At 45.9% G+C, this 22490-nt stretch overlaps 1 protein-coding gene across 25 annotated transcripts in view; it reads left to right on the top strand.

Moving 5' to 3' along the window:
- MAPK8IP3 (mitogen-activated protein kinase 8 interacting protein 3) overlaps positions 1–22490 on the top strand; it is a 70395-nt gene continuing 47905 nt past the window's right edge. For 9 of the 25 annotated variants that reach the window (XM_083711310.1, XM_083711289.1, XM_083711308.1 and 6 more), the window contains exons 1-6: positions 2–582; positions 11210–11330; positions 12653–12723; positions 13045–13136; positions 16474–16497; positions 20335–20476. In XM_083711310.1, the coding sequence (XP_083567436.1) occupies positions 265–582; positions 11210–11330; positions 12653–12723; positions 13045–13136; positions 16474–16497; positions 20335–20476 (768 nt within the window). In that variant the 5' untranslated portion in view covers positions 2–264. Of the gene's footprint in view, positions 583–11209; positions 11331–12652; positions 12724–13044; positions 13137–16473; positions 16498–20334; positions 20477–22490 lie in introns of all 25 variants that reach the window. The other 16 variants (XM_083711300.1, XM_083711301.1, XM_083711302.1 and 13 more) reach the window with 5 other exon arrangements.

Raw genomic sequence — 22490 nt, forward strand, 5'->3', positions numbered from 1 at the left:
CGCGCAAGGCAGGGAGAGGAGAGGCGACGGCAACGGGAGTGGCCAGTGGCGCAGGGCAAGCGACGTTGGGCAGAGCCGAGCCGAGCGCTGGGGAGGCGGAGGCCGAAGCGGGAGGCGCAGGAGCAGCATCAGCACCGCCGCCGCCGCCGCCATCCATCTTCTGCAAGCCGACGGAGCAGGTGCCGCTGTCGGTGGGAGCGCCTTCTATCCGCGGCGCGGGGCTCGTCGCTCAGCGAAGGAGGAGGAGGAGGCGGTGGCGCCAAGATGTTGGAGATCCAGCTGGACGATGGCGGCGTCGGGGGCTACCCGGGCGACGACTACTGCTCGGGCTCGGTGATGTCGGAGCGGGTGTCGGGCCTGGCCAACAGCATCTACCGCGAGTTCGAGCGCCTCATCCGCTGCTACGACGAGGAGGTGGTCAAGGAGCTGATGCCGCTGGTGGTGACGGTGCTGGAGAACCTCGACTCGGTGCTCACCGACAACCAGGAGCACGAGGTGGAGCTGGAGCTTCTGCGCGAGGACAACGAGCAGCTGCTCACGCAGTACGAGCGGGAGAAGGCGCTGCGCAAGCAGGCCGAGGAGGTGAGCCCCAGAGAGAGAGAGGGAGACCCCTGCGGGCGACGCGCCTGCAGCGGGGAAAGGGTGGGGGTGGGGGGCGGAGAGGCCGCGGCGCGCGCAACGAGGGCGCAGCGCTGGGCCAGGCCAAGGCGAGGACCCACCAAGGCCGACGCAGCCCTCCTGCTCCCGAGCAGCTTCATAGGCAAGAGTGGTGTTGCCGTGGCCCAGATCTGGGCAGGAGGATGGATTTCTGGAGCTCAGGCCCAGCTCATGTGGATTGTACTGTACTTGGGATTCATCACCTACTAATAGTAGATTATTATTATTTTTAGTAGCAGTAGTAGTGTTACTATTATTCTGCAGCTGCATGGGATTTGCCATCCAAGGGACAGATCCAGGACCTGCTTAGCTGCAGCAGATTCTCCAGGATGATGAAATGTTCTGTAGATCCTTTGCTGGGCTCCTTAAAAAAACAAAGCAAAAAACCCATGAGAAAGGGTTAGGAATAAGCCACGGCTTGTTCTGTCTTGGCTGAAGAGAAGGGGGAAAGGAGAAACCCACTGGAATCTGGCAAATGCATTGGAGCTCTGTGGATTAAGTTTCTTGAAATGGGAAAGGGACAGAGGGGAGACTTTGTTGACACCCAGGTTTCTTTTACGAGACTCCAGGAGACATTAAAAAACCCGTTGGAATCTGTCCAGAGTGGGATGGGTGGAGGGAGGTGAAGCAAAGATCCAATGCAGTGAAGATGCTGCAGGGATACTTTCCATGGAATGCTGTGTGCAAAATACTTTCCTTTGCAACCTGCCACCCATCCCCACCAAGTAAATTACCTACTGTTCCTCCTGATCCCCTCCCTAAAATAGTCTGCCCTATTGGTTGGGACCTTGTCCCTGTCCGGGTCCTTATTATCTCTCTCCCTTTTGTATCCTAGTGCCAATCTTCCCCAGCCTGGTGCTTTCCATTTGTCTTTGGACCGCAACTCCCATCAACACTTTTCCCTGGGGCTGATGGGATTTGTAGTCCAAAACAACTGGAGGTCACCAGCTTGGGGGAAGGTGTGCCTAGGATAGCTGTGCCCACCTGCCTCCCCTTTCCATCAGCCCTTGGCAACCAGCCATGTACCTCTGCTACTCATACACCAATTCCTGTGCCAAGATGAGATAAATCTATCGCTAGACCCCAGAAAGTCACCCTGCTGGCTTCTCCCCTGCTTTTCTGTTTTTTCTAGTTTTTAATTCCCAGCAGTTCAGTTTGCCCTCTGGGCGATCTCTTACCCTCCATCCCGCCAACCATTTGTTGGTGAAAGGAGAGGAGGGGAGACTTGTGTGGCACACTGCTAGGCCCTGGAAGTGCCAGCCTCTGTTATCTTTAATTCCCGCCCTTGTGTGGTGCAAAGGGGGTGTTTGTAAATGCCATGGAAGTGGACCCAAGTGCCAAAGTTGCTCTGCTTGTTATTGGCTGGTGTGGCAGGACTGGAATTGCTCTTGGTTGATTTCATAGTGATTTGCTGTAGATTTGCAAGTTCTTTTGACTCCCATTTTTTTAACAGCAGCAACAACAGCCAGTGTGGCCTAGTGGTTAGAGTGTTGGACTAGGGCCTCGTGGACCAGGGTTTTAATCCCCAAGTCTCTCTGGGTGACCTTGAGCCAGTTGCTGTCTCTCAGCTGAAGCTACCTTGCAGGGTTATTATGAGTATAAAATGGGGAGGGGGGAGAACTGTATACACTATGGTTGGGGGATTATTATTATTTAGTTTGAAGGCTGCACTCTCTTCTGGGCAACCTTCCAAGGGTTGCATGTCAGTGGTGGGCATGGGCAAAAGTGGGGGGAGAAGTTAATGTAGATTTTACCTTTGTACAGTAGCCTAGTTTCTACACACATGCACACCCCCTTCTATCTTCCATCCAGGTAAGTAAAGAAGCAATATCAGGCAAATTCCAGCTGGGCAAAAATAGACTTGGGGTGCAAAGGCATGAGGTGACCCACTCAAGTTGCACACCACCCTGAGCTTCTTGAAGGGAAGTTGAATATAAATGTAATACTAAGTAAAAATAATCAAAGTTGTTTTTTTAAAAAAACATTTCTCTCCTTCCTCAATTAAGATACTGAAACAAGGCTGTATACACTCTATACACTGAAAGCACAGTCAAAGCACATTCTTTCCCTCAAATAATTCTGGGCACTGAAGTTCGTTAAGGGTTTCTGGGAATTGTAACTCTGTGGGGGTTCTTTGAGAGAAATAATGTGCTTCAGATGTGCTTTAAAGGTATAGTGTGTACACATCCAAAGAGAGTTTTTTAAGGTGGGAGACAATGACTGGATTTTTGTGTGGAAAGAATTATGAACTCAGTTCTGGTATGGAAAACCAATTCCTGGTCTTAAACATATGCTCAGTTTTTTCCTGGTTCTTAATTTCTAGTTCTAAGGGTATATCTGCTTCTGTAGCCAAAATGGCCACCCATTTGTATATAAGAATGCCTCCAAAGCAGCAGAATGAGGGAAACCCTAATGCAGGTGAGGGGAGATTTTAATCTTTCAGATATTCAGCAACTACAATTCTCTTCAGCTCCAGCAAACATGGCCAACGGGCCAGGGAGAATAGTCACTGTAGTTCAGCAACAGCTGGAGGGCCCAAGGTTCTCTACACCTGCCCCAAGTTTCTAGAAGTGCAAAATATATTTTTGAGGGGGGAAGCCTTGAGGGAGGAGCCTCTGCCCACCCCAAAGCAGCCTAAAGAAGACTGAACATGCTCAGTGGCCATAGAATGCTGATTGACTGTGGAGGGGGACAGATGGAATGGAACCCCTGGAATCTCAAGTGGGAGTATTCAATGCTGCAACGTTTTGTTGTGGGTCCCACTTGTTATTTTTAGAGTGTGCTTTCCTTGATGTTTTAATTTGAGGAGGCCCACTAGAGCTGGGAGGTCGGGAGTTTTCTATGCCAAGGATACAGTCCGGCTGGAGGGCAAATTCTCTTTGCATCATCAGCCTCGGATGCCTCTTTCCCTTACATCAATTGTCAGGCCATTTTTTTGGTCCTTTGGGCTGATGCCTGGTCTTCTGGCATCACTTCACAGTTTAAGAAGGATGTTGACAAGCTGGAAAGTGTGCAGAAAAGGCGACCGAGAGGATTCTGCACTGCAGGGGGTTGGACTAAATAACTCTTGTGTCCCTTCCAGCTACATGTCTATGATTCTATGACTATGATAAGGGGTCTGGAGTTCACGTCATATGAAGAATGGTTGAGGGAGTTGGTTAGGTTTAGCCTGGAGAAGAGAAGACTGAGAGGTGATATGATAGGCATCTTCAAATTTGTGAAGGGCTGTCATGTGGAAGATGCAGCAAGCTTGTTTTCTCCCGCTCTGGAGGGTAGGAATTCAACCAATGGATTCAAGTTTAAATAAAGGAGATTTTGACTAAGCATTAGGAAGAACTTTCTGATGGTAAGAGCTGTTGGACAACGGAAAAGACTACCTGGGAAGGTGGTGGACTCCCCCTCCCTGGAGGTTTTAAAGCAGAGGTTTGATCAGAGATCAGGTCATCTGTCAGAGATTCTTTAGCTGTGATTCCTTTATTGCAGGGGGTTGGACCAGATGACCCTCAGTGTTCCTTCCAGCTCTATGATTCTGTGGTTCTACATGGCAGTGTGGCAAGGACCAAGATGGGGCAGCTGTGAACTGATGTACAGGAAGGCTGAAATAGAATGAGAACAAAATAATTCTCTTTGGTATTTATATAAAAGCACTTCTGTCAGTGATGTGCTTTGCCAGCTGTTTAATCCCAGGCATATTCATAAAGGTAAAGGTAAAGGTACCCCTGCCCGTACGGGCCAGTCTTGACAGACTCTGGGGTTGTGCGCCCATCTCACTTAAGAGGCCAGGGGCCAGCGCTGTCCGGAGACACTTCCGGGTCACGTGGCCAGCGTGACATCGCTGCTCTGGCGAGCCAGAGCCGCACACGGAAACGCCGTTTACCTTCCCGCTGGTAAGCGGTCCCTATTTATCTACTTGCACCCGGAGGTGCTTTCGAACTGCTAGGTTGGCAGGCGCTGGGACCGAGCAGCGGGAGCGCACCCCGCCGCAGGGATTTGAACCGCCGACCTTTCGATCGGCAAGTCCTAGGCGCTGAGGCTTTAACCCACAGCGCCACCTGCGTCCCATAGGCATATTCATACAATTCCTTTAATCTTATCTAAATTAGAAACAGCTCATCAGATTTCCCCTCCCCATCCTGAGAACCATAGCCTTTTCATATTTTTAATAGTTATTATCTTCCATAGAAGGAGAGATCAAAACTATTAGAGTCACAATCCAACCAAAGTTGAACTGAGTGGTTGAATTTATTTCTGAGTAGACATAGGATAGTGCTGTTTAAAGATTTCATTGTTTTCAGTGGGAGAAAGAGTGGGGTTTTGTAACAGTACAACCCTATGACTGTTTACTCAAAAGTAAGTCCCGCTCTATTCAGTGGGCCTTGCTGTTAGGCAACTGTCCTAGAATTGCAGTCTCTTGTGGGAATCAGTGGGACATAGGACGTCCTGAATTTTGGCTAGATCAGGCCTGAAGGTGCTTTCAGCTGAGAGAAGAGGTGGCTAAGGATTAACGAGTTAATACTGAGAAGTACAGAGAATGAATGGAGATAGGGGATTCATGTGTACTTTCTATCAAATACATTTTATGTGTCTTGATCAGAGTTCAATAACCTATTCCAGTGAGACAAAAACACTCAGTGTGCAAAGCTGGGCCAATGAGGGGTGTGGTTTGGGGAGAGTTCTGAGGGCCAGTTCTGAGAGGCCTGGAGGGCCACATTTGTTCCCCAGCCCTGATGTGCCCCACGCCTGCTTTTAACCAATTCATTGTTTGCCAAAGCTGTTCCAAATCATTACACTGTCAAAAATGACGAACAGGGAAAGGACAACTCGGCTGTGGGACTGGCATCCTGCATTTTTGCATACTCCCAAAGTACATGGGAAACTGTAGTCTAATGTGGAGGTTAGCAGAGCATGGAGTACAGTGGCCGAGTTGTCATCTCTGTCCAAAACTGGCCAAAGCTGGCAAACCAGCCATAGCTGGAAATAGGCACTCCTAGCTGTAGAGGCTACCTGAATTTCCAGGGGCAATGTCGGATCAAGTAGGAATCCCAAGCTATGGACCTGTTCTCTTCCAGAAGGATGCAACCATGTCCATAGCTGACTACCACACCATATGGCACCAGTTTTGAAAGATGTGCCCTGGCTACTGGTCCAGATTCAGGGTTCTGGAACTCAGAAATATGAAACCTCCATCTTGTCTGCATTCAGTTTCAATTTGTTGGTCCATGTCCAAAGTTGAAGCTCCCAGAGCAAAGATTGTTGTTTTTTGCAGCCTTACATTTTAGCTATTGGAAGGGAAAACCCCCACAATTTCCAATTCCTAAGTAGCATCAAATTGATTAGGCATGCAGGTGGCTATGCCCTCATGATTTTTCCATCTTTCGATACTTAATGTATAGCAGTATCACAAAGTTTGTGGCTGCTTTTCAGGTGCTCTTTGTATGAGGTTAACCTTGCATTGTCATTCTACAACTGATGCCAAGCTATAGTTGGCGGACATATTACTTTTACTCTTTTTTTGCAGTACAGTGGTACCTCGGGTTAAGAATTTAATTCGTTCTGGAGGTCCGTTCTTAACCTGAAACTGTTCTTAACCTGAGGTACCACTTTAGCTAATGTGGCCTTCCGCTGCTGCCACACTGCCACCCCGCGATTTCTGTTCTCATCCTGAAGCAAAGTTCTTAACCTGAGGTACTATTTCTGGGTTAGCAGTCTGTAACCTAAAGCGTCTGTAACCCGAGGTACCACTGTTTTTATTGTTGTGATTTTGAAGCTTTCCAAATGTGGGAAATCTCAAATCAGACCCTGAGAAATACCAGTTTCACAAGAGACAGAAGTGTATGCAGGGTTTTTCAAAAAACATGCTTCCCTACCTGCAGTCTTTGATTGGTCTTTGGAGAAAAGATGATGGAGGGCACAGACATTGTTTGCACATCAGTTTAAACCAGGGGTGAGCAACCTTTCTTCACCTTCGCATTCTAGGGGCCATATGCCAGAAGCAAAAGTGGGTGAAGCAACGGGTGTCAGTTTTCTTACACATCTCTCTGGAAGCCAGAAGCATAATAAGGTTTCAAGGTCAAATTCAAAACTCTCAAGGAGGGTGTAAATCTGGGCTGGTGAAAGGTGTGGCCATGGAGAGCATGTGGTCTAGGGAGAGTCCTGAGGGCCAGAGAGAGAGTCCTGAGGGCCACATCCTATCACCAGACCTGAGGTGCCCCATCCCTACTTTAAAAATATAATTTGGCTTAACTATGGTTTAAAAGTGTACTGGTGCACAGGGCTAAAATTGCTGGCCCTTAAATCCTCACTCACTGCAGACCCAGTCTTGTGGTTTTTGTCTCTCCAAAAAAAAGCCACAAGCAGTAATCCAAGAACAAGCCTTGGCTACAGCTTGTGGTTTGTTTGGAGAGGAACAAACCATGAACCTGGATTAGGATGAAACGTTAAACCAAATCATGACTTGTCTCAGTAGGAGCAGGGGAGGAGTGCAGCACCCATGATTTTCTCTCTGGGCACCAGAGCACTTGCACGTTCACCATTAAACCATAGTTAAGTTTAATATTTAATACAGACATTTTAGATGTTTACACCCGTTTAGGGTAGCAGGCAGCCGTGTCCATTTCCAGGCTACTCCATTCCATTTCTCTTTCTGGTTTTTATTCCACTCCCATTTACAGGTACTTGCTGTTGTGTGGACACTTGGGAATGCTTGGGGTCCCCCATTGTGGTGGGGGAATCAAACCCTGAAAGATGTGAAGGGACTTTTTCTGATTAATGACAGTTTGATTGACTCATATCTCAGGTTCTACAAATGCTAGAAACTTAGCCTTTTTTAAAAAAAATGAAAGCTGAGGATTATGATGAGGGTGGCAGTCCTTGCTGCATCCCTGCTGGACTCCCATGAGGAGAACATACGTTATTCTTACCATAATAGAATTGATTATAATTGGAAATGGCTTTTGGAGGAAGATGTACTGTTGGACTGGCATGCAGTAGTTATTCTTATGATATCTTAAAAGTAGGGAGTGGGTGGGATTTTTTAAAATTAGTTTTCCTGGCAAGAAAGGAAGAGCTTTAGAGCGCCACGATTTTACTGCATATGTCTGTGAGGCCTTTATGGAAATCAATGTGAGGTCAAGCAGTTGATGAAGCTTTATGGAGTTGTTACGCTTGCTGATTTAGAATCACAGAAGAGAAAGCTAAGTAAGAGCAAGGGAGTCCGTTAATGCGTTCCGTGTCTGAGTTAACATCTTTTGCATCCTCAGGGCAGTAGCATTCACTTCAGATTTTTGTTCTGAGGATTTTTTAAAAAGAGTTCTTCACATTTATATCCCACCTTTCCCCATAGCAAAACTAATGAAGAGCTTTGTGGGCTAATTCTTGCAGCCATCCATGCATGGTGAGGTATCTTTTTTAATAAAAGGAATAATTTTTATTAAAGGTTTTCTTGGTTTACAAAAGTACTTGCATTCTCTCTTTTCTCAGGTTGTGGGGTCTTTTCTACAGATCAGTTACATTTGATTTGAGACATTAGTGTTGTAAGCAATATCTTTTCTATTGGTTCACCCTGCACAGATTCCACCATGATTTGTACATAGTGCTTGGTGACCGAGTGGGACATATTGGAGTGGTTGGGTGAATGGTGGATGTTTGTGTATATGGGTGAACGTGTGGGAGCAGAATGGGGTGGGTGACATTGACTGAATACTAGTGTATGTTTTGTGTAGGCAGACTTTGGGTAGATGTGTAGTATTTTGAGAGCCACTGGCTGTGTACATTTAAAATGCATGCACACACAACAATCCTGGGAACTGTAATTCTCCTGTCACTGAGCTACAATTTCCAGCACCCTTAACAAATTGTTGTTCCCAGAATTCTTGGGCTGGGGGAACTTGCTTTAAATGCATGGTGTATATGCAGCCAGGATGTGCCTTGGCAAAAGAGAGGCTGAAGAGAGAAGGATCCCTGTCTCTAAACATGTTTCAAAATGTGCTGCTAAGTTTTTCGTTTTTATTTTGGATTTTGGAGTTTGGATTTATGTTCAGAATGGAGGTGGCTGATTGCATGGAAAGCTAGTGTGTTGTTGTTTTGGGGTTAGATAGGAACATAGGACACTACCTTGCACCAGGTCAGAGCAGGTGTCAGTTTAGCAGAGTGTTGCCTTTTCTGATTGCAAGCAACTCTCCAGGGTCTCTGGCAGAAGTCCTTCCCATTATGTATGGTTCCAGTGTGATCAGCTTCATGCACTGTCCGTTTTTGTACATGACACACAATAGACCCTTATGAAGAAGATGCTTTCGCTGCCCATAAATATCGCAATGCATCGAGCAATTCCTGCTTGCTTCTAAATTATTTATTTGCACTTCATTCTGCTTGCCAAGATGGCATTTGTTGGTTTTCATCTCTGGGCTTTGCCTTGCATGTTCACAGGGATAGCACTCTCAGCAGTTTTTTGTTTGGCTTGGGTTGTAAAATTGTTGCTTTTTGTTATGAAGGCTCTCCTGTGCAAGAGGGCAAAACCAAAACCTATTCACACACGAACACATACACAAACGTCACTGATCTGTTCTAGTTGCTCAGCAGTCACTAAGGCTTGAACTATTTCTTACCAAAGTGTGCAAAGCTCATAACTTAAGTTTTCAATCCAACTGGGTTAAAAACCACTTACAGTGGTACCTCGGGTTAAGTACTTAATTCGTTCCAGAGGTCCATTCTTAACCTGAAACTGTTCTTAACCTAAAGCACCGCTTTAGCTAATGGGGCCTCCTGCTGCTGCTGTGCCGCCGGAGCATGATTTCTGTTCTCGTCCTGAAGCAAAGTTCTTAACCTGAGGTACTATTTCTGGGTTAGCGGAGTGTGTAACCTGAAGCGTCTGTAACCCAAGGTACCACTGTACTTAACTTTTGAAAGGATAAAATACGTAGGGTAAAGGAGTTTGATACATGTTTTTAAAAGTATTATATGTGAATATATCCTAAGCATAAATGTCTCTTATAAACATTAACATACTGGGTGGCCAGATAAACAAATTGGCCCTAGAGCTTCTGCTTATTAGGGTTGCCAACTTATTAAAATCATGCAAGATGCATTTTAATCATGATAACATGATGGTGAACCAGCGGTTGTAAATTGTACCTTTGTACAGTGGGCTGGTTTCTGCACACACTTGCACTCCCCTCTCCATCCTGTGTCTGGGCAACCCAGAGGCAATGCCAAATTTTAAGGCAAAAACTCTTAAGGGAAGTGTAATGCTGGGCTGGTGAGAGGTGTTGCCTGTGGAGAATTCTGAGGACTCTCCATTTGGCCCCTACCCTTATCATAAACCATACTTTCTGGTGGGGAAACAAACCACAGGCTTAGCATTGTGGCCTTATGTTTAGATTTGCTGCAAACAAGCCGTTGATCTGAATCCAAGGTTTATTGTTTTGTTTAGAAAAAAACCACGAGTGCTGGTGCAGACATAAAACTGTGCCGCTCTGTGGTTTGCTGAAGAAAAGGAGGAGCAGAGTGGATGTGTTTGAGCTTGCGCACAGACTTATTGAGCACCTTTCTGACTGCTGCAGGGAGCTGCGCAAGGCCCCATATCTGCTATGAAGGACTTACCAGTAGATTAGGGATGGGGCCCCCTGTAGCCTTCCTGTCATTGCGGGACTCCCAGTTCCCATCATCGCTAGCCAACGTGGTCAGTGGTTAGGGATTATGGGAGATGTAGCCCAACAACATATGAAGGGTCACAGGCCCTAGATCTGCTAGTCACCTTTGGAAGCTCAAATGGCTGTGGGAGAACCTGGTTTGGCCCAAGAGATTTTGCCTGAGGGGAACAGCAAATGACTCCCACGGCACTTCCATGTTCAAGACAGACCAAGTTAGGCCCCATCTGCATTTTACATTTCAGGAAGTATCCTACCACTTGTAACAGTCATGGCTCCCCCAAAATAATCCTGGGAACTGTAGTTTGCGAAGGGTCCTGAGAGTTGTTAGGAGAGTCTTACTCCCCTCACATGAGCTATAGTTCCCAGAGCTACCTGGGAGGAGAGCTTGGTTGTTAATCCACACTGGGTTATAATCACAAATTGATGTGGAAATGTAACAAACTGAATTTTAGACTGGAAAGTGAAAGAAACTGAAATTGACAACTTTTCCTAATGAGGCTATCAGGCTGGCCCTAATAACGTCTCTTTATTACATACAGTACTGGAATGATAATTTCTTTTAATACGGAACTGCATGTCCCCCCCCTTATTTTTAAATTGTAATTATATTGTTTAGTTTTCTGAGGAGGAGGATGCTTAATAATACAGTATCATTGTATTTCTTCTCCTAAGCCTCTCTTTGCTATAACACCTCTGAGGACCAGCTCAAGTGACACCAGTCCTCTCATAAGACAGCACCACTTCAGTTTTCACATGGTCAGATGTTTAGGTGGAAGTGTCCCTGTGTGTGACACATCAGAGAAGACACCCCTTCAATCCTGTTACAGTGTCCATTTGATAGCTGTAATTTTCCACTTACATACATCACGTTTTTCTGTTTGATTTTTTTTTTTTGGCCCATGTAGAAGTTCATTGAATTTGAAGATGCACTGGAGCAGGAGAAGAAGGAATTGCAGATACAGGTTGAGCACCTTGAATTTCAAACACGGCAGCTGGAGTTAAAGGCCAAAAACTACGCAGACCAGAGTAAGTGAAAATCATGTGCACGGTTTGTCTGAAGTTCTGTGAATCATACACAAGTTGTGTTGAATTCAATAGGTGTTTGTCCATACCTGCGGTTCTCCCAATGACATTGGACACCAGCTCCCATCAGCACCAGCCAGTATTGCCAAAGGTCAGGGATGATGGGAGTTGTAGTCCAACAGTACATGGAGGTCTACAGGTTACAAATCTCTTCTAAAGCATTTACTGTTTTTAAAAATCTTCTATTCTAGGTGACCACAAAATATCTGGAGGGAAGAGGGAGCCAGTATTGCTTTTGCCATTCTGTGCTCACACACATACACACCCGTCTGAGCCAGTAAAATGGATCATCTTGAAATCGCTTATTTTTTCACAGGGCTTATTTTAACCACCACTATCAAGTCACAGATCACACCAGTCTTTGTTGACTGAACCATAAAGTTTATGGATCCAGTGCTTTACAGCTCTGCCATGGGAGAAAAGTACCGATTAAAGGCATGGATACTTATGGATTCTCATATTTTTCAAGAGATCCCCCTCAAAACCACCATCAAATCATAGTCTGCACCAGTGTTTACAGATGTGCCATGTGATCTGTTGGTTCTGCTGTTGTCATCCTTGTGAAGAACCACGAGGATCTATACCTTGGATTATAATTTCTATGGCAAATCCTGAAGTGCAGTTTTTAGTGTGTAGTCCTACCAACGCAAGCTCTAATTTGATGGTGGGTTTTCAGGGAACCTGCATACAATCATGCGACTTCATCAGGATCGGCTCCAGTCCTACTAAACCCTATGAAAAGCCAGAGACAGAGTTTGTCCATTTTTGGATCTAGGAGAGACGCAGTCAGAAAGGGTGGTGCCTAAGACACTGTTTCAAAATTCCAAATGGGCTCTAAAAGGTTGCTGACTGATGATCTATGCTATCCAGGGTTTCAGACTGAAGGCCCTTAGCTTAGAGGAAAGGAACAAGCTCTGCAGTCAAAAGATTCTGGATTCCATTCCTCATGTCTACAGTTGGAAAGGACTCCTGTCTAAAACACTGGACCGTTGCTGCCAGTCAGTGTTGGTTATACTGAGCTTGATGAACTAATGGCCTGACTCCATGAAACAGCTTCCTAGCTTGAGTCTTCCTAGACCTACCTAGAGGTGTCAGTGATTCAACCTTCAGCCTGTCACGCCTCGGCCATAAGCACTGAGCTACAAATGGCATTCTTGTGCTTGCACCCTCATTCCTTTTGGTGTTTCCATGTTCACCCCTCCTGGAGATGATAGATAAAAAAATTTATCTTTCTCTCCTTTCTCCCTTTTATTTTCAATGAACAGTTTCCAGGTTGGAAGAGCGTGAATCAGAAATGAAGAAAGAGTACAATGCTCTTCACCAGCGTCACACAGAGGTAAGTTGTCATTTCAGAGGGATAAAAAATCCTTTTCAAACTATTTGCATAAGAAGTGGAGAAGGGCACAGATAGAGGAAGAGAGCTCTGCAAGCCTGTAATGCTATAAATTCTGCTCACTCTTGACACTGGTGCTCAATTAATTTCTGCTTTGGGCCAGCTGCTTTTCCTAGAGCAAACGTTTCCCACAACATCGCTGGCTTTTCCGATCTTTAAGGACATCCCTTTCTTTGAAAGAAATGGTTGTCCAGAAAATAAAATGTTGGGATGTTCAGTCTTCATTTTGGCCCTTCATTTTGCATTTCCCCGCTTCTTTCGCAGATGATCCAGACCTACGTGGAACACATTGAGCGATCCAAGATGCAGCAAGTTGCTGGAAATAGTCAGAATGAGAGTGGACTACCTGGAAGGAGGTAATGCTGCACCTTGGCTTTGTACCTGGAAAACAAAACAAAACAAAACTCAGATGACTTCTGAACTGTGAATATATGTTTTAGGAGGAAGGCACTGACCCAGTCTCTTGTGCTCTCTGAGTGACCAAAAGTAGCAGTAGCTGATCTCTTTTATGGCTGGTGTCCCTAAGTTTGATTGCAAACCATTCTTCTTCTATAATAATAATAATAATAATAATAATAATAATAATAAATCCACTCTTCACCCTGAGGTCCCAGAGTGGGTTACAATAAGTAAAATGCAATATTAAAAACAGTTTAAAATAACTTAAAATCACAGAAATAAGGTGAGTCCTAAACATGGGTCCTGGGAACAGCCAATGAATCAGTCTGCTGCTTTGATCCTCAGCTAGCTCCGAGTGTGCTGGATGTGATAGGAGCAATTCAGGAGAAGAATGGGAGTTAGGTGACAAACTGGATCTGAGGTCCCAGGGCTTTATCAAAAAGTGGTGAAGGGAGGGTGTTGTTTGAAGCAGAAGGAGTTGTTAGGGGAGTGCTGAACCCTTCCCCCGAGCTGTGGTTTTCCCCTCCCCAACAACCTTCATATTCCCCCCCCACAAGATAACACACAGGGGGCTAGAGCTTCCTCATCTCTGTCTTATGCAGTTGTGTTCAACCTTGGGTCTCCATATGTTGTTGGACTACAACTCCCCTCCTCAGCCAGTGTAGCCAACATTCAGGGTTGATGGGAGTTGTAGTCCAATAACCTCTGGGGACCACTTTAATAGACAAATAAGGGAGAGATCTGTGATTGGGGTGTGCGTTTGTGTCTCTTGCATTTTGTTTGTTTACCGACCAACCATTTGCTGAGATAAGTGAAACAATGGCAACACCAGTTTCTTGCTCTGTATTAGACAAGTTATCCATCTTTTTAAAGCCCCTTTGGGCACTGGTGGGTGGCTTGCTTCCTTGGAAGAGAGAAGACTATGCCTTGGAGTCTCCCTTAACCAGCTTTCCAGAGTCAAGGAGGCTTTTCCTTCATTCCAGCCTGCGCTTTGTACACACATGGCTCAAGAGCTGCAAACCTGCTTCACCATAAACCTTCCCCCTGCTTGCTCTCCATATAGCTTTTGTGTCTCCATCTGCTTAGCCTCTTAGGCCCCATCTGCACGATGCATATAAAGCACTACGATACCACTTTAAACAGTCATGGCATCCCTCAAAGAGTCCTGGGAAGAGTCCCATTCCCCTCACAGAGCTGCAATTCCCAGAGATTCCTGGGAAGGGGAATTAATTGTTAACTCATTCTTGGGACTCTGTGAGGGGAATAGGAGTCTTCTAACAACTCTCAGCACCCTACAGTTCCCAAGATTCTTTGAGAGAAGCCATGACTGTTTACCACTTTAAATCTACAATGCAGATGGGGCCTTAGAGAGGTGAGAACATGTTGTAGACTTCATGTGTGTTTGTGATGCAGCGTGCCTTGCCGCTCTCTAGATTGTTTTTGTGTATTGTTGCACTTTTGTATGCCTTTGGATTTCTTGTTTTCAGCCCCACCTCCAGCTCTCAACTCAGAGTTGGTGAGAGAACCAGGAGATTCTCTCCCTACCTTAGAGGTGCGGCAGGGAGGTTATGGCAATTAGAGTTTTGGGGAGGTTGTCAGTAGGACAATCCAACATTCACTAACCCTTCTTGAAGACCTTCACAGCTTGGGACTCTGGTACCTGAAGAACCACTTGTCCACATCTGCTCACCTGAAAGCTATGGGTTTCACCAGAGGCTCTTCTCCAAGCCCCTCCCTTGCCATCAGAGGTGCAGTGGAGTGGTTACTGAGGAATGGGGCTCCCTGACTGTTGAATGCTCACCTGGCCCCAGGCACCTCCTTTGCTGTACTCTTGGCCCCAAAGACCTTTGCATTGCACCAAGCTTTTAACTCCATTCTGTTTTTTCTGGGTTATATCCAACGTTATTCCTATGCAGAGCAGATGCATATAAATTAATAGGAGTGACTAACTTTGACCCATTAATTTGAGCTTTGAGTAGAACTTAGTTGCCTACAGTCCTCTGTCATTTTTATGCTGCTTATGTTTGCTTTATCTCTGCTGGTGTGCTTTTTTGCTTTTCTTTTAAAAAGCTCTGTGTGAGTTGGGCTATCCCAGATCTTGCTGGACTACAACTCCCATCATCCCTGACCATTGACCCTACTGGGTGGGGCTGATGGGAGTTGGAATCCAACAAAAGTGCAAAGTGCCAAAAGCCCACCCCCCATCTCTGTTTTAAATGCTGTTGCTTTTGATGCTTCTGTTTTCAATTGCTTTTTATTGTTTATTTTAATTATTTGTTGTCTACTGTGGGAACTCCACTGATGGAGTGTGTTAAAAAAAAAAAAGCAAACACTCACTTACCCCCTTTTTAAAAAAATCACAATATGGAGACAGCCATCAGCCAGCTATGCGACTGGGGCTGCCACTTTCCCCAGTTACTGAAGTTGCAGGAAAATTTTGCATTCCAGACTGTGTTAGGTGACATCTGCACCATACATCTAAAGCACTATGATACCACTTTCACAGACATGGCACCTCCCAAAGAATCATGGGAACTGTAGCTTGTTAAGGGTGTGTTGAAGGTTTTTAAGAGGCCCCTATTCTCCTGAGCTACAGTTCCCAGAGGTCCCTGGGAAGAGGGATCGGTTGTTAAAACCACTCTGACCTACCAAAATGAATGAATAAATAATATTCTGCACGATGCTAATTTTGCAATGGACGGATCGTTATGCAGATTTTTGCATGCCTGCCTACATTTGCTTGCTTTGCAGTATGATTTCTGTTAGAGATAGTGAAGTACTATGTGAGGCAATAAAGCCCTCACTTTTGGAGAGCTTGTTCAGCCACCCCATCCCTGACGTGGCTTCTGAAATCTCATGAGGCCTTGCTTATGTATTTTCTTTACTGGCTTGAGGAACAGAAACTGCTCCCTAATCCTTTTTTAAAACTGGAGGTAAGTTTTAAGGCAGTGCCAGAAGGATGTTCCTGATAGCACCAGGCAGGGGTGAGCATTCTGCAGTTGGGGAGCTACATCTGCAAAGGCCCTCTCCCTCTCTTGCCACCCTCCAAACCTCCCTCACTGGACTGTATGTATCACCATTGTGTGTTCCAGACTCACTGCATGTTCGTTAGGCTGGGTGTTTTATGTGTGCCAATGTCTCAATCTCCTCAGGTGAGCATTTCTGTGAGCACATAACGACGTTTGTGTGTGTGTGTGTGCTTGCATGACTGTTGCACTCTAATGGTTATTCTCTTGTCTTGCTTCTTGTGCCGTTGCCTTTCTTGTGTGGGCTGCTCTCTGTTTGTCACTTCAGTCACCGCCAGTCATGGAGGAAAAGGTAATTTGGGAGAATCTGTATCTGTTGGGTTGGGAGCTCTTTGCGGGGGGAGTAGCTGTGACCATCAACAGCGCTTTTGCTGTTTTGTGTTGATGTGAGACAAGCTGGTGAGTCGAGGCAGGGCAGCCTATTTCCCTAGGCTCTAAAGAGGCAGAGGAAATGGTCTCAGGTCACACCAACATATGTTTGACGAAGAACAGGGTCCATCATTTGAACTGGGCATCGCTGCAGCACCTGATATCCTCACACAGCAACCAGGGCCACACCTGCACCATACATTTAAAGCCGTATTATACCGTTTTAATAATCGTGGCTGCCCTCAAAGAATCTTGGGAATTGTACTTTGTTAAAAGTGCTGAGAGTTGTTAGGAGACACCCCTATTCATGTCACAGAGGTACAATTTCCAGAGTGGCTTAGCAATTACTCTCTCTTGGGGAATCCTGGGAATTGTAGCCTTCTGGGGGGAATAGGGGTCTCCTAACAACTCCCAGCACCCTTTAAAAAACTACAATTCCCAGGATGTTTTGAGAAAAACCATGACTGTTAAAGTGGTATCATTGTGCTTTAAATTTATAATGCAGGTGTGGCCTCGGATTCCACTGCCATAGTAGGGCCTACCGAAACCAGTGACTGCCTTTGGCTTTCCATCCTTCCTAATGCCCGACGCCTGGGATTACAGAGTGGTAGCAGACGCCAGCTGGGAAGCTGCAATTTAAAAAGGCCCATAATGCCCCAGAGCAGCTCTCTGTCAGGGCATTGTGGGTAATTGCAATGAAGAGCAGTTCATAGCTGCCCGCTGCCTACAAGCTCACTTGGTGGGGCTGGGGTCCGTTGGTGCCAGTGGGGCCATGGAGGCTACTTTCCCATGGTGCCCTCACACTTGGCGCTAGTTCAAATCCTGACAAGGTCACTGCAACAGGTAGACTTGCAGTGCATCTAGGAAGAGCAAGGTGTCCTTGGAGCAGAGGTGGGCCACCTTTCCCCCCTGAGGGCCACCTGTAGTCTGGGTGTGGCGGGGGGAGGAAAGCATTTGACAGGTAGTTTACTTCTAACAGTCTTAGATTTTGTCAGGCATTCAAGCCTAAGGTTAGAGATCAAAGACAGGAAACTGCAAGCAAGCTGGAGTCAAACTTCAGACAGATCCAGGAAGTTCACAGGCCTAAAAGCCTTTGTAACTTGTCCCGGGCAATGGATTGGCCTTTCACTGTCACCTGACATCCCTGACCATGAAGATTATGGGCTTTTTATGTGAGCCTGTTGGCAAGAATTATGCCCACAGCACCCCATTCAGCAGTTCATATTAAGAGGAGCTAACAACAGGCTATCTCATATCAAAACCAACAGTGAAAGGAGAAGTGATAAAGCTTGAACAAAATTGAACTGCGGGTGATGCTGTGGTCTAAACCACTGAGCCTAGGGCTTGCCGATCAGAAGGTCGGCGGTTCAAATCTCCACGATGGGGTGAGATCCCGTTGCTTGGTCCCTGCTCCTGCCAACCTAGCAGTTCAAAAGCACATCAAAGTGCAAGTAGATAAATAGATACCACTCCGGCGGGAAGGTAAACGGCGTTTCCGTGCGCTGCTCTGGTTCGGCAGAAGCGGCTTAGTCATGCTTTGCCACATGTCCCGGAAGCTGTCTGCAGACAAATGCCAGCTCCCTCTGCCTATAGAGCGAGATGAGTGCCACAATCCCAGAGTCGTCCATGACTGGACCTAATGGTCAGGGTCCCTTTACCTTTACCAACCTCCTTTAATGAAGCCTGGCCAAGCATGTTATATCACTATACACAAATGCTGCTAAGATCACCAAATAAAAGCCCCTCTTTAGTCTGAGACACATGTACCTGGCTCCCACTGGGACCCTCATTATAGCATCAAAAGAGTTGCTTCCCTCCCAGGATAAATAGTAAATTCAGAGGTGGGTTGTGGTTGGCTCTGGGTGATGTCAAAGCCTTCTTCACCCATATCGTAGTCCCAGTCCAGAATCACCGCCCCCCACCAAGCAAAAACGACTTGCTTTTAAAAAACACACACAGGCAAATGCAAAGATTCATATAAGGTAATGTGTGGCCTTATCCATTATTTTTTTCCTGGAAACTACTGGCAATCAGTTTCCTTGACTGATCCCAATTTATCTGAGTGGGGGGAGAAATCCCTCCCCCTACTCAAGTGTTGGATGCACCAGCACAGAAATTCATGTCTTCAAGCGAGAAAATGTCCTGTTGGGCAATTTTGTCACCATTTTCCCACCCCCATGCCCACCTACAATAAAATTTGTTTGTCTCCACACACACACACACACACACACACACACACACACACACATCCTTTTGCTGGTTTGACTTCTCACCCTCAAAGGAGTTTGAGCATGTCTCACCTGCCCTTGCGTTCACTGCCTTTGCTCTTTGGATTTCCGGGGTTTTTGAGTTCCATTACAGCAGTTTCACACAAGGTCACAAGCAGACTGCTTGTAACTGCCTCTCAGCTGGATCCCTGGGGAAATGGTTTTCTGTGTTCAGCAGAAGCGGTGATCCATACCAGGAACAGCAGGGAAAAGGCTTGAGGCTTTGCTGCAGCACCAGCTTTGGCATAAGCTCAAAGAAGCTCAAGTGCAGTTAAGGCTGCCAGTCTATAGAGTGTTGCATGAAACTCCACCTCCGCTCCCTGCTCAATTCATGCTGGAAGAAAAGTGTTTTGCAAGTTCAAAGCTGCCCTACTCCTCTTGCCAACATAGAGGTTCTAGGCTGAGGATAGGGAACCTCTGGCATGAGGTTGGAATTCGCTTCCCATCAGCTCCAGCCACCATGGCCAACAGTCAGGAATGCATTTTTATTTTATTTTTAATTTATTCAAAGTTATATACCGATTGAAACTATCAGTAAAAGCAGCAAAAAACCAAACCAACCAACAAACAAACAACAAACAAAAAACTCATGAGACTGTAGTGACAGCAATGGATCTAAACTGAACACCTATTCCTTCAGAGGAAGTGCAGTTCCATCTAGGGCAGGTACCAAACCCAATTCCTGGGGTTGATGTTGTGTGAATCTTGTGCTGAAAGGTTTAAAATTCCACACCAGGAAATACAGAATTTTGTGAGTAGTACAAACCACGCAGATTTGCATTATGTCTCTCTATTTTTCATAAATTATTCCACAGTTTTATTCATTCATTTGCCTTTTTGTATAATCAGGTCTGGTTTGACTTCAGAAGGATTGTTGCTCACTGGTGCAGAGCACACACTTTGCATGCCAATGATCCATAATTCAATCTCTGGTATCTTCAGGTAGAGCCAGGAAATACTCTTTCCTGAGACCCAGGAGAGCTGCTGCCAATCAGCATAGACCAGGGGTAGCCAACATGGCAGCCTCCAGGTGTTGCTGTACTACAACTCCCATAATCCCTGGCCATGCTAGCTGGAGCTGATGGGAAGTTCCCCAACATCTGGAGGGCACAAAATTGGGTTACCCTGGTGTAGACAGTGTTGACCTAGATGGACTATTGTTCTGCTCTGGTATAAGGCAGCTTCCTATCCACTATTCATGGAACTATGCAGGTGCCAGTGCCTCCAACTGCTGCAAAATGTATACATACTTTTGAGCATATTTTCACACTCATATGTCTGGAAACTTGGTGTCTGTTTTTTAAAAGGACTTTCCACTTCTCAATCTTATGGGAATGTTAATGGGTTGTCCTTGGGATACTTGGCCCACTGTTAACTATGATGGGTTTGTTTTGCTGCTTTCTCTATGTCAAGAATCTGCTGGTTTCCTAACTCTTTCCCATGCTCTCTCTTTCTCTCCTTCTCTCTCTCTGACTTTCCTTTTCTGTCTCTAGCATGAAGAGGCGTCCCAATTCTCTGAACATCCCCCTCACAGATGACATGGTACGTGGGCAGGTGGGCGCCAAGATCGCCCCCGCAGTGGACCACTGGCATCTGAGTGACCTCGGCCAGCTGCAGTCCAACTCCGGCTACAAGGTTTTTCTAACACCATCATGGAAGCGAGGGCATCCTTGCCTACTTGTCAGCAGCACCTCCATCAGGACAGAGAGACCTCTGTGTGTCTGTAACCCTTTGCAGCTCATAGCCATTTCTTTGCTGATGCTTTGCTCAGCTAAACTCCTGTGTGTGATGAGTGTTCTTTTGCTAAAGGTTTTTTTTTTCGGCCTGGGGCAGCAGTATTTTAACATTCGCCCATCAGCTAGCATACACTGAAGGTGCTTCCATCAGGACGATTTATTATGGACTCGATGTTGCCCCTGCTCAGAATTTCTTTTTGCAGTCTCCATGTTGTCCTAAAAATACTACCCCGTGCTTTTTCTTCATATAATCATATAAGCCAGATTTACTCTTACCCCACAGAAAATCCAATTTTAAAAAACCCATTATATATCTGCAGTTATTGGTGTGCCAGCTCCTTGGCATAAATTGTTTGGTGGGTGGTTTGTTACATGCATGGCAATGCATAAATGGCTTCCCTCAAAAATCGTATCAGGAGTCCCCTATTTCTGACATAGAGCTCCAATTTCCATGTTTCCCCAGGAAGATGGACTGATTATTAAACTACTCTGGAATTGTAGCTCTGTAAGGGGCAATGGGGGATGCGGGTGGTGCTGTGGGTTAAACCTCAGAGCCTAGGGCTTGCTGATCAGAAGGCTGGCGGTGAGAATCCCCGCAACGGGGTGAGCTCCCATTGCTCGGTCCCTGCTCCTGCCAACCTAGCAGTTCGAAAGCACGTCAAAGTGCAAGTAGATAAATAGGTACTGCTCTGGCAGGAAGGTAAACGGCGTTTCCGTGTGTTGCTCTGGTTCGCCAGAAGCGGCTTAGTCATGCTGGCCACATGACCCGAAAGCTGTATGCCGGCTCCCTCGGCCAATAAAGCGAGATGAGCGCCACAACCCCAAAGTCGTCGCGACTGGACCTAACGGTCAGGGGTCCCTTTACCTTTACCCTTAAGGGAGAATGGAGTCTCCTAACAACTCTCAGCATCTTTAACAAACTACAGTTCCTAGGATGCTTTATTGGGAAGCCTTGTAATATTTAGTCTAAATCCTTTTTGTTGTACCTTTTCTTGTAATCCTGACCTGGATTTCTTCTCCTCTCTGCCGCTGCCTTTTGTTAAGAAGGAGATATGCTATGCCCTGTGCCTTTAAACCATTCATGGCTTTCTGCCCCACAACAAAAAAAAGGTTCCCTGAAGTTGGAAATCCAGTATTGCTCACATACTTGGTAACAAGGCTTTGTTGGGGTTGCCATATTTCTCCTCCCAAAATAGCGATTTTAAGGCTTTGGAGCTGTTTCCACTGCTTTTTTCATTGTGTTGCCATACATCCAGGTTTTCCCAGACATTTTGCCAATTTGGCTAAATCCCCACCCCTATCCCTGCCACCATTTTTACATCCAAAAACCAGCACATCAGGAATTTTCCTGACATATGGCAAGCCTATGCTTTGTTCTCTAGTTGGCAAGGTGCAAACAAAATATCATCTCGGTGTTGTGCAAACAACATCCGGCACTAGTAAAACCATTAGGGAAATGAATGTAATGTTAGTAGAGAATGCACCACTGTCAAATTACATTACTCTGGTTTTTTAGTCTTTGATGGTCCCTTTGTGATAGGATTTCTGCTGCTAGTTTGTTCTTGTTACACACCTGAAAACAATTGGTATCTAAGACCATATAGGTTACTTGAAGCTCACCAGCACAGTATATACAGGACTTGAAATTCTGCTGCTCATTAAAGCATGGCATCCTTGCCTTTAAGAATGTATGGCTGCAAAGGGTTAAGTGGCCGTCTTTTCACAGTCTCCATTGTCATTTTGCTATGCTCTGTATGTGTGTATGCGCGTGCATGTGTCAGCTGTGTAAGTATAGCTGGGCTTGCAGTAAGGGAATCCTTCTAGACTAGTGTTAACAAGATCACCCCTGGCCTTGAAGAAATCGCCATTCTGTAAATGGCCTGAACAAAAGCTAAGAGTTCAGTGGTGCTTCT

Source organism: Podarcis gaigeae, assembly GCF_964106915.1.
Source record: "Podarcis gaigeae genome assembly, chromosome: 14".
Taxonomy (NCBI): domain Eukaryota; kingdom Metazoa; phylum Chordata; class Lepidosauria; order Squamata; family Lacertidae; genus Podarcis; species Podarcis gaigeae.